The sequence below is a fragment of the Lepidochelys kempii genome, chromosome 2 (genome assembly GCF_965140285.1).
Source record: "Lepidochelys kempii isolate rLepKem1 chromosome 2, rLepKem1.hap1, whole genome shotgun sequence".
Classification (NCBI taxonomy): domain Eukaryota; kingdom Metazoa; phylum Chordata; order Testudines; family Cheloniidae; genus Lepidochelys; species Lepidochelys kempii.
Window position 1 is genome coordinate 237365108 of NC_136381.1, and position 12805 is coordinate 237377912.

Here is a 12805-nt window from a genome sequence, read left to right on the forward strand (position 1 = left end):
ACACAACTTGGTCACAGACAATGCTGCAAATGTATCCAGGATGAGAAGAAATTATTTTGAAGAGAGTGAAGAGAGTCCCAAGTTAATAACATACGGTTGCAGTGCTCATTTTATGCACCTCCTAGCCAAAGATTTTGGTGTTCCAGAAATAAAGGCTAATGTTGAAATTGCAAATTACTTCCATAACAACCACTTTGCAGCAGCTGCTCTGAAAAAAGTGGGAGGAACCAAGCTAACTCTCCCACAAGACGTGCGCTGGAACTCAGTAGTGGACTGTTTTGAGCATGACATCGAGAACTGGCCTAATCTGATGACAGTTTGTGAACAAAATCGTGAGAAAAAAATAGATGGCACGGTCACAGCCAAAGTTCTCAACATTGGGCGCAAGAGAAATGTTGAACACATGCTGAGTACTCTGAAGCCTATTTCTGTAGGCTTGAATAAAATGCGGGGAAATAGCTGTTTTATTGCTGACGCTGTTGAAATTTGGAAGGAACTGAGTGAGATCTTAAAAAGAGAAATATGCAATGACAAGAGTTAAATTACAAGCATTAAAAAAAAAAAAGAACGGGACAAGCACTATCTGCAGCTCATTTTTTTGCAAATATTCTCAATACTTGGTACCCGGATGAAACCTTAACTGCTGAAGAAGGGGAGTTGGCTAGGACATGGACATCGAGCAATCATCCCTCCATAATGCCAACTATAATAAACTTCAGAGCTAAGAGTGAACCATTCAAGAAATATATGTTTGATGATTTTTTAAAGCAGGGGTCGGCAACCTTTCAGAAAGGTGTGCCAAGTCTTCATTTATTCACTCTAATTTAAGGTTTCGCGTGCCAATAATACATTTTAATGTTTTTAGAAGGTCTCTTTCTATAAGTCTATAACATATAACTAAACTATTGTTGTATGTAAAGTAAATAAGGTTTTTAAAATGTTTAAGAAGCTTCATTTAAAATTAAATTAAAATGCAGAGCCCCCCAGACTGGTGGCCAGGACCTGGGGCAGTGTGAGTGCCACTGAAAATCAGGTCGCGTTGCCACCTTTTAACAGCAGTAGCTTCTTCTGCCCGTGTAGAAAGAATATTTTCTTCCTTTGGGCTAATTCATTCCAAATTGAGAAATAGTTTGGGACCTGAAAAAGCAAGAAAGCTTTTTTCTTTTCCAGATTATGAACAAATAGGAAAATGAAAGGTGAAGACGACTGAGTTAGCTGCAGAAACCAATATTTTAAGTTTCTCACCTTGACCTGGCTGACACAGTTGATTAATATATATATTTATACATTAACCTCGCTGACACAGTTGATTTATATATTAAATATTTCATTTAATTATTTTAGTTAAAAACAATTTTAACAAAAAACAAACCTGATTTTAAAAAACTTGAATGTTTAAACTACATTCAAAAATTCATATGCTTGTTTTGTTAAAATATTATGTTTGCTGTTGAAGAAAAAATATCCAGAATACATAACATTGTTTTAATTAAATAAAACAATTTAAATATCTGTCTGGTGATGTTCTCCTCCTAATACAGCATGGCAAGAAAATCCTCCAAATATTAATGATTAACCTGTTGAATTGGAGCTATTTATGAAGTCATTGGGAGATGAACTATCTGCTTCAATTATCTTTGGTAAATGAAATAACTAAACAATAATTCATTTTCTGATATAGCTGTAAAACTAATCTGAAAACTTTTCAAAATAAGTCACTTAAAAAAATGTAGTGTACCTTCTAAAAATGAAACTTACATCTATCTCCGAGTTGTGAAGAATATGTATTAAGGTTATAACCACCACCAAGAACGTACTTTTATGTAGAAATCCATGATTAAATCGAGTCTTCCTGACTAGTCATTTAAATCAATTGGATTTAAATCAAATCCACCCTGGCTATTGATGATGTCGGAGGAGCCCACCTTTCTGAGGTGACCAACAGAGAGCCTGGTCTCTGGGCTTGGTGGTATGTCCACAGGGTCCATTGCGGTGGCCAGGGCATCATAGGGAACTGGTGCCCCTTCTCCTGTCTCAATTGGTGCTGGCTCTGTTTCGACACATATGATTCCGCCTCTGAATCTGAAGAGGACTCTGTTCTCGGTGACCATGGCAGTGCCAAATGAGGCAGTGGCGGGGAGTGGTGCCGAAGGGAAGGTGACTGGTGCTGCATCATGGCCAGTTTGCCCTTGGAAGGCACAGTGTTTCTCTGCGGTGCCGGGGACTGTGAAGCTGTCATAGCTATGAGGTCCCTGGCTGCTTCGAATGTGTCCAGGGTAGAACGAAGATCCAACTCCTCCACCTGGCTCTCCCGTGCAGGGGAGTCCACCAGCACCAGAGTCGAAGGACTTCCCTGCGAGGCCAGAGTTGATGGTGCCGGTTAACTGGAGCAGGGGCTGAATGTCCCAGCACGGGATGTATTTCACTAAACGCTTTCACGCTCCACTGCTCTAGTTGTGGGCAAATGTCCTCTATCGGATTTCTTCTGCTTCTTGTGCGTCACCAGCGAATGCAAGTGGTGCTAAGTAACCGCACTGGAGGTCTTCGGTGCCAGAGAGTGGCGGTGTTGAGGCTCTCTAGACCCCAAGTCCCTCTTCAGTACCCCAGGCTCTCTCATGGAGGCCGGTGCGCTCTGCACCAAAGTGCTTTGTTTCGGGTCTGACACGGGCTGAGCCAGCTGAGGATGGAGAGCTGACTCCAGGAGAAGCAATTTTTATCTAAAGTCCCTCTCCTTTTGGGTTCTTGGGTGGAAGCCTTTACAGATTTTGCACCTGTTGGTCTGGTGGGCTTCTACCAAGCACTTTAAACAAGAGTTGTGGGGTTGCCTCTGGGCATAGGCTTCCGGCAGGACCAGCATCCTTGAACCCTTGAGACCAAGGCATGCCTTGGTCCCTGGGAGGGGAAGAACATGGTGGTGGGGGACCCTAAACAGGAACTTATCTAACTTACTATAATACTATTTTTACAACACTAATTATTTACAGGATACAAAGAAAATCACTTGTCATAGGAGAAAGAGAAGCAGCTCTGATGACCATCACGGGTGTTAAGAAGGAACTGAGGAGGTGGTGGGTCGGTAGGGACCTATATACGCCGCCATAAAGGTGCAACTCCAGGGGGCTCCACAGCCAACCCAATAGGTACCACTAGGGGAAAAACCTTCCGATGACTGTGCACGCAGCACACCCACCCACCCCCCCCAACTTGGAAACGACATAAGCAAGCACTCAAAGAAGAACATATCTTTCTTAGTTTCTGCTTGTTAACTCATTTCACCCTCTAACTTGGAGAACTCTACAAATACCAGTAGCAGAAGCCAGACAGAATTTTATTGGGTCTCCAACTATATGGGATAAAAGTAAACAAACAATGAAGATGCCTTATTAATACTATGTATTGGAAAGCTAATCTTTACATTTTTAAAGAAACAATTTTATAGGTCAGTACCTTTAAAAAAAATGCCAGTGTAAAATATACTCGAATTACAAAGAGTAAATCACACTAAGTGTTTTAAGTAAAAAGAATAACTGAACAGGAAGCTCCCCCTTCTTGTCAATTTTATTATGTAAAGTTGGGCTGGAATTTTGCTTTACCACTAGAAAAATGGAAATCAGGACTGCTTCAAATTGCAAGGCAAGTTCTATAAATTAACAGTTGGTTCAACAGCTAATTTAACCAAACCTAAAAATATTTTGAGGAAGGATGGTATTTAGGTAAAGCACTAGAGAGTAAAGAGTTCTGGGTTGAAGACCTGGCTCCACTGAAGTCAATGGGGCTTGGATTTCACCAGTGGTTCCTGTTCCTAGGTCTGCATAGATTTCCTGCATGGTCTTCAGTAAATCATTCTGAAAAAATGGTTACTAATCTTTTGTAACCATGCTAGGTGTGTGTGTGCCGCGTGCACAGTTGCTGGAGTTTTTTCCCTTAGTGGCATGCATAGGACCAGCTCTAGTGCTCTCTGGAGCCGCATACGTATGCGCCGGTAAAAGGGATGCTGCCAGCTCCGCACTTTCACAGTTCCTTCTTGCTGGTAACTCCAACAGCAGGGTAGGAGGGTGGGCCATGGAATGAACATGAGCAACACAACTCAAAGAACAATCGTTATGAAAGGTTAGTAACTTTTTTCTTCTTTGAGAGCTTGCTCATGCATACTCCATGCTAGGTGACTCACAAGCAGTACCCCTGGAGGTGGGCTTGGAGTTCATGGACATGCAGATTGCAACACTGCTCTCCCGAAACTGGCCTGGTCGCGGTCCTATTGTGTGATGGCATAGTTAGATGCAAAGGTATGAATCGACAACCATGCTGCAGCTCTGCTGATGTCCTGGATTGGTACCTGCTGACGAAGCCTGAGCTCTCGTGGAATGAGAGTTGTCACGATGGCCAGAGGTGGGACCTTTGCCTGCCTGCAGCAAGCTCAGATACAGGCGGTTAGCCAGGACAAGATTCTTTGGGATGATACAAGTAACCCTCTCATCCTTTCCACTACTGTTACAAAGAGTTGCATAGACTTGTGGAAGGACTTAGTTTTCTCGATATAGAAGACCAGGGCCCACCTAACCTCTAATGTATGGCGCAGACATTCCTCAGCGGTCTTGTGAGATTTTGAAATAAGACAGGCAGAAAAATGTCCTGGTTGTTATGGAATTGCACCACCACCTTTGGTAGGAAATGTCAGATGGGGGCGCAGCTGGACCTTGTCCTTGAAGAACACCGTATAAGGGCTTCTGATGTCAGTGCTTTGATCTTGGAGACGCTTCTGGCCGAAGTGATCACCACCAGGAAGGTGATCTTCCAAGAGAGAAGCAGTAAAGAATAAGATGCCAATGACTCAAAGGAGGAGTCCCCATGAGCTTCAACATGACCAGGTTTAAGTCCCATGGGGAAATCAGGTCACGAACCTGAAGGCAGAGTCTTTCCAAGCTCTTGAGAAACCGGACCATCATCTCATGGGAGAACTCTGATCTGCCCTGCACTGGAGGGTGGAAGACCGAGATGGCTGCCAAGTGAACCTTAATAGAAGAGAGAACCAGACCTTGATGTTTAGATGGAGCGGATAATCCAAGATAGACTGCAGAGAAGACCAGGATGGTGTAAGATTCCGTTTGGAGACCCAACAAGTGAAATGTTTCCACTTAGCTAAATAGGTAGCCCTGGTGGAAGGCTTTCTGCTACCTAGCAGGACTTCTTGAACATGTATTGAGCAGGCCTGCTCTTCAGGGTTCAGCCATGCAGCAGCCATGCGAGCCAGGTGCAGGGAGGCGAGGTTAGGGTGAAGCAACTGGCCGTGGTCTTGTGAAATCAAGTTGAGATGGTGTGGGAGCGCAAGTGGAGCTGTCACTGAGAGGTCCAGAAGCATGTCGAACCAACGTTGGCATGGCCACACCAGAGCTATCAGGATAACCTTCACCTTGTCCCTCTTGATCTTTAAGAGGCCTTGTAAATCAAGGGGATCGGTGGGAAGGCACATAGTAGGCAGTCTGCCCACGAGAGCAGGAAGGCATCAGAGAAGGAGCCCCTGCTGAGCCCACACAGTGAACAGAACTGATGGCATTTCCCGTTCTGTCTGGTGGTGAACAGATCCACCTGGGGAGGTCCCCATTTCCTGAAGATGAGACACTGGCGACCTCCGGGTGAAGAGCCCACTCATGGTGAAAGAAAAAGCACCTGCTGAGGTGACCCGTGCATTCCAGGCTCCCATAAGGTGACACCTTGATATGACAGGCGTGCTTCTCACAGAAGTCCCAGAGCTGGAGGAACTCTTGACACAGGGCTGAAGAGCGAGCTTCCCTCTGCTTGTTAATGTAAAACGTTGAGGCCATGTTATCCCTCAAGACCTCCACCACCCTGCCTGAGATTTGGGGAAGGAACACCTGGCAAGCCAAGCGTATTGCCCTGAGTTTCCTGACATTTACAGGCAGGAAGAGTTTTTCCTTGCAACAGAGACCCTGAAATTGTCGAGGTGGGCTCCCCACCCTAAGTCTGACATGTCCAAAACCAAGGCTACCAACAGATGCAGGTGGCAAAGGATCCCCCCTTCATTACAGAACATGGGTCTCTCCACCAAGTCAGTGAAGCTAGGATGGGGCAGTGGAATTGTGAGTACCAAATCCAAGTGGTGTCTGCCCAGGGAGTAGACTGACTCCAGCCACATCTGTAGGGGTCTGAATCATAGTCGCGTGCACTGCACCACATAGGTATATGCCACCATGTGACCCAACAGTTTGAGGCAGACCTGGGCAGTTGTAAAAGGATGGCCTGCGAGCTGGGTGATCAGGTCTGATATAGTTCAGAATCTGGCCTTTGGTAAATAGACCTTGGCCGGGTGGAGTTGAGTACTGCCCGGATTAACTCTATTCTGTGAACCAGGACCAATGTTGACTTCTGCTTGTTTATTAACAGACCCAGAGCCTGAAAGGTGACCCATACTATGCCAATGCTGTGCTGAACCGAACCTGAACCTGTGAGAGGTCTTTGATTACCCAATCTCCAAAATATGGGTAGACTTGTACTCCTCGATGTCTGAAGACAGCAACTACTGCCATACACTTTGTGAAAACTTTTGGGGCTGCCAACAGGCCAAAGGGAAGCGTGGTGAATTGGTAGTGGTGTTGGCCCACCACAAACCTGAGGAATCTCCCATTCCCAGAGAAAATGGAAATGTGGAAATAACCATCCTTCAAATCGAGAACAGCATACCAGTCTCCTGGATCCAGGGAGGGAATGATGGAGATTAGGGATACCATGTGGAACTTCAGTTTCTTGATATATTTGTTGGGCTACACAGGTCCAGGATAGGCTGTAGACCCCTTTGGCTTTCAGGTTTAGGAAATATTGGGAGTAAAATCCCTCCCCTCTCAAATCTTTATGATCCTCCTCAACAAGTCCCACACATGAGAGGGCTTGCACCTCCTAGACGAGAAGCTGTTTGTGAGAAGGGTGTCTGAAGAAGGACGGGGGTGGGAGGGAGGGGTGGACGAAAACGGGAGGGTGTAACCGACTGTTACAGTGCTGATCACTCAGCGGTGTGATGTTATGTAAGACCACACTGGGTGGAAGGGGGCATAGATTTGGAGCCCAGTCTGATATACCATCCTCGGGTGTACCTTCGAAAGGCCTGCCTGGCCCCGCTGCAGTACCTACGTGAGCCCGACTGAGAAGCGGAGGCAGAAGGTAGGGGTTGATGACATTATAGCCCTTTGCCTTTATTTTATAGAGCTCTTGCCTTGGAGGCGCTGGAAACCTAGGAGGCTGCTGAGGTCTGAAATAATTCCTTGAGGGGGGGTGTGTGTGTGTGTAAAGACCAAGGGAACAAAGCATGGCCCTCAAGTCTTTGAGGTCATGAAGGTTGGAGTCAGTCTGTTTGGAGAACAGGGAGGTATCCTTGAAGGAGTGGTCCTGGATGGACTGCTGCACTTCATGATGCCCAATGACTGGAGCCACAAGTAGCGCCTCATGGTGACCGCTGACACCATTGTTCTGGCTGCTGAGTCAGCCATATCCTGAGCTGCCTGGAGGGAGGTCCTGGCCACCATCTTGCCTTCCTCCAGGATGGCCATGAACTCCTGCCTTGATTCCTGTGGCAGGGAGTCCTTGAACTTGGCCATTGAGTCCCACAGGTTAAAATCGTAGCTCCCCAGCAATGCCTGCTGGTTAGAGATATTTAGCTGGAGGCTGCCAGTTGAAGAAACCTTGCATCCGAACAGGTCCAATTTTTTGAGGTAGTGCTCAACTGCCCTGTTTGTCCTGCTCGTTTGCGGCCAACACCATCAAGGACCCTGGGGGGGTGATAGGAGCGAGTACAGGGACTTGAACCCGCTGGCCGGTACGTAGTATTTCTCTGCCCTTTTTGAGATGGGGCAGAGATGAAGGGGTCTGCCATAGTACTCTGACAGATTCCAATGCCACCTCATTAACAGAGGGAGCTGCTGCAGCCAGGCTATCACTTAAGCTGTACACAGACTCCTTCAGCTCCTCAGCTTTCAGTGCCAAGTTTGCAGCAACCTGTTTCAGGAACTCTTGATGGGCCTTGAAGTCATCTGGTGGAAGGAGGTTACTAGGGCCTGCGATCACCTCATATGGCGATGACTAGGGAGAGGCTAGTACTGGAGGAGGGGCTGCTTCTTCCTGCTCCACCTGCATCACTTCCATTGGGGCCACTTCTGGGACCTTGGTACAGTAACTCCTCGCTTAAAGTTGTAGTTATGTTCCTGAAAAATGCGACTTTAAGTGAAACAACGTTAAGCGAATCCAATTTTCCCTAAGAATTAATGTAAATGGGGGGTATTAGCTTCCCTGGAACCTAACACCCCACCATACAAAGTTTTAAACAAACAGTTTAATACTGTACACAGCAATGATGATTGTGAAGCTTGGTTGAGGTGGTGAAGTTAGAGGGTGGAAGAGGGAGGGACATTTCCCAGGGAATGCCTTACTGCTAAACAATGAACTAACATTCGGCTGAGCCCTCAAGGGTTAACACATTGTTGTTAATGTAGCCTCACACTCTACAAGGCAGCATGAATGGAGGGAGGGGAGACTGCATGGCAGACAGATACAGAGACACACACCCTGTGTGAGTGAGAGAGAGAGAGAGAGATGCGCATTGCCCCTTTAAGTATGCTGACACCACACTCTAAGTACATTGCCTTTAAAAAGATTAGGAAGTTGAGACAGCAGCTGCGGCCAGCTCTCTCTATCCTGAACCCTGTTGTGTCTCCCCCCTGTTCTGTATGGAGAAGGGGTAAGTGGGGGGCAAGAATAGGGGGAGGGGGACACCCTGACATTAGTCCCCCTCTTCCTCCCTCCCCTGCACAGCAAGCAAGAGGCTCCCGGGAGCAGCTCCAAGGTAGAGGGCAGGAGCAGCACATGGCAGAGGAGGGAGGGACAGCTGAACTGCCGGCAATTGGTAGCCTGCTGGGCAGCTGCTGCACAGGGAACTTAGGGGAGCAGGGAGCTGATGGGGGGGCTGCTGGTCCACCCTGGTTCCAAGCCCCCACCAGCTAGCTGCAATGGGCTGCTCTTCCTGCAAGCAGTGGACAAAGCGGGCGGCTGCCAAACAATGGTATAAGGGAGAACTGCACAACTTTAAACGAGCATGTTCCCTAATCAGCAACGTAACAATGAAACAACGTTAACCGGGACGACTTTAAGTGAGGAATTACTGTACGGGGTTGGTAGTGGAGTCAGGGTCCAGTGCCAGATGGGACGAAACAGTGGCTCGCCTCTTGGACACCATGGAGTATGAATGATGGGAAGGGGGCCCCGGTACCAGGGAAACTCCCAAGGGTTCCAATACTGCCACTGCATTGGCCAGTGGCCTGGTGGTCAAGCACCAGCTGCGGGGCTGTACCGAAGTCTGATGCGTAGGTTGCGTACTGGTACTTCTTCGGCAGGGTGAAGGATTCCCCCTCAGACTCTGAAGAGGATTATTCTCTCAGAGACAATGGCAGCGTCATACCCGCTTCCGCCTCCAGGCGGTGCTGGGGAACCAGTGACAGACGACGGGTTGGAGACCGTTGCAGCAGGATCATGGAAGGTTTTCCTCTGGATAGTTCCATGATGGTCAGTGCTCCAATGGAGCGCACCGACTCTTGATCCCTTATATCCCCAGTAGCCCTGGCTGGCAGGGGGCTTTGAGGGGTGGGTGGGATTGGGAGGGACATCATATCCTTTGCTGTCTGGAAAGCCACAAGAGTCAAAGGGGCCTGTAGGCTCATGGTTCCATGACTGCTCCCTGGAGTCAGAAGTGGGACCCAGACTGGACATGGTGCTCTAGGTGGAGTTGCCAGAGCCAATTATGGCTCTGGGGAGGATGAGCAGACCGGCATGGGTCTCACTGTGTCAGCCACTCCCACTTGTCCCTCTTCAGCACTGCAGAGCACCCTCTCTTGGCTTGGTGTTTCTTATACTTCTTCCTTCGAACCAGGGGTGGAGAACGGTGCCGGGAAGAGCATGGTGCTGGTGCAGCACTTCACATGGAAACCAAAGGGCTCAGCACTGATTCAGAGCGACTTGGCTCCAAGGCTGGTCTGAGGGCTGCCTCCATGAGTGCGTGGTCTGAAGCCTCTGCAAATCTGGCACTTCTCTTTAACACAAGTTTCCCCGTGGCACTTAGACAGTGAGAATGCACGTCACTGACTGGCATGGGCTTGCTGCAGGACGTACATAACTTGAAGCCTGGGGACCGGGGCATGCCCAGCCCTTGGGACGAGAGTCCCTCAACGACAGGGACTACTATTCACACTATATACACTAATACTGACCAATAACTATATACTACTATACAATAGACTACAAAGTCCAAACCTCTGGGAAAGCATTGCAAGAGCATGAGGGATCATTCCAAGCAACCATCATGGGCGGCAAGAAGGAACGCAAGAGGGTGTGGAGCTGGCGGTGTCCCTTATACTGGTGCATACACATGCAGCTCCAGGGGCACTACAGCTGGTCCTACAGATACCCCTAAGGTAAAAATTTCCAGCAATTGTGCACGTGGCATGCACGCACACCTATCATGGAATGGACATGAGCAAGCACTCAAAGAAGAATCTCAGTTTCCCCTTCATTAAATGTGTAGATTATGCCGCATAATAAGGATGTTGAGATTTAATGTTTGTAAGGTGTTCTGAGATCCGGAGATGGAAGACTGTGTGAAAGTAGAAGTGCAAAGTATTACATCATATTCTTATTTAGGAAATATTTGTTTAGCTATTTAAGTTATAATGTTAAAAGAATAACTAGTATTTTAATTTTACTGAAACAATGTAGTTTAGTTGTGTAGAAGAACTTCACTATCATTTATGTATGAACTGGTGATTCACAAATTAATGGTCTCCCTATTTCTCAATACAGATTGAATAGCAGAGTTCCATATGAGGTCTGAAATCACTAATTCATTAATTTTACAAAATATACTACAGAAAATCTACTAGTATACAATTCAATAGCAAATAAAAGTACAATCATCAAATGAATTCAACACATTTTGTGATGCACGAGCCTTGTTTTTTTGTTTTTAATTGTGCTTGTTTGCTTCCTTGCTAATTTGCAAGATTAATTTGCAATTTGTCTGAGGCACTCTTTCCATTGACTTGGATCAGACCCCAATTAGTCCAGATTAGTAAGGTGATATTTTGTTTCCTTTAAGAAGTCTTCAAATCTGTTACCATTTTTCCACTCAAAATAAAGATGGTGACGCAATCAGCCCGCCGGAATATTCAATGGAAATACTGCACTGAATCAATGTGTATTTTTATGATTTTCATTAAATCCACAAGTTGGCTCTCTGATATAAATGGAATGAAACTTATTTTATGAGAAAATATGATTGTAATAGCCACTTTTCAACATCCCTCTAATTCTGGACTAGATTTTGAAAATATCCAAATGCCTAATCCAAAATTAAGGAGCAAGGGCCAGGTTTTCAAAGGTATTTAGGCATGTAAAGATGCATATAGGTGCACACCTAGGTATATTTTCAAGAGCTCCTGGCACCTAACTCCCTTTGAAATCAATGGAAGTTACGTATTTTTGAAGATCCGCCTAAACACCTATCTGCATCTTTAGGCACCTTAATACCTTTACAAATCCAGCCCCAAGTGTCTAAAAAATGTGTTTTAAACATTAGTCACATTCTTGCATTTATAAAAATATTTCTTACCATGAGGCTTTGCTAATAGCAACTCAGGTGCCAGGTAGTCTGGGGTTCCTAAAATGCGTTCACCTTCCACTGGGGCAGCCCCTCTTCTTACACTCTTTGGAGTCCTATATGGTGTGTCAGCATTTCCCTGATTAGGCGTCTTATGCCAAAGAACAGAGAAAAGATTTCATATACAAATGTTATACAAAGAGCCAATAGTCTATTTCCCCTCCCAGTAAAAATACTGGCTAGGACTGCAATTAATTTAAGATTTAAATAATTCATATGAATCAAAGATACGTCTTACAACTTATACATTAGTAGTATTTTATTTCCAAGTTCCAAAAAGTGTGCTTATTGCCCAGTCTTCACACAACAAATTGCAGTCAGAACTGCAACAGGTTTTGCATCTTTTTTTGCTGAATGAATTTCAACTATCCCAAAGCATAAGAATGAGTGAGTCTCATTCCTTCACTATAAATGAGAATTCTAACTGAACAACTGCTCTAGTGTCATGGAGTCATAGAAAGCAATTTTCCTTAAATAAATGAAAGAATATCAGTCTTCTTACAGCCATTAAAATTACTCCTCCCACTATGAATCTCAAAGGTAATTTATACTGGGGATTGTCCAGATAGCCTCAGCTTTTAGCAATGTGTGTTCAATAACCAGGCTAAAGTGGATATATATGCATATGTATTCAATATATCTTAAATTGTAACGCTCATCTAAAAACTGGAATTTGGCATCATGGGATTCCATGGCTATTACATCCCAGATTTACTCTGTTTACTTGTAATATGGCTTTTGTTGTTTTTAAGTTGTCTGCCCTGTTGACAGCCTGGGATCTGGAAGTCAAGCTGGGTTCTTTGAGCTATATATTAATCTTCAGTAATAAAGATTCTGCAGGTGAAATTCTGCCCAGTGTTAAACCTATGAGAGTCTTACTTCCAGTGCAGCTGCACAGTGCATTATTTGAAGACAATTGGATTTCAACTAATTGCCTTAAAACAGTACTTCATTAACAACCGTTGACATGAGCTTGAAGATAATCCAATACGTTCTCCATAGTTATTCTGGCACTTAACGATTGACAGAGTAAAATCTTACTTTTTTCCACTAAAACAAGCAGATGCTACTGAATAAACACAGTGTATGTTACAT

At 45.5% G+C, this 12805-nt stretch overlaps 1 protein-coding gene across 7 annotated transcripts in view; it reads right to left on the bottom strand.

Annotated features, from left to right (window-relative positions):
• The window catches only part of MASTL (microtubule associated serine/threonine kinase like), a 42377-nt gene that overhangs the window by 12390 nt on the left and 17182 nt on the right, over window positions 1-12805 (bottom strand). For 6 of the 7 annotated variants that reach the window (XM_073334315.2, XM_073334317.2, XM_073334313.1 and 3 more), the window contains one exon: window positions 11663-11801. The exons of the other annotated variant lie outside the window; for it this stretch is intronic. In XM_073334315.2, coding sequence (XP_073190416.1) covers window positions 11663-11801 — 139 coding nt within the window. The remainder of the gene's footprint in view (window positions 1-11662; window positions 11802-12805) is intronic. 7 annotated transcript variants of the gene reach the window in all.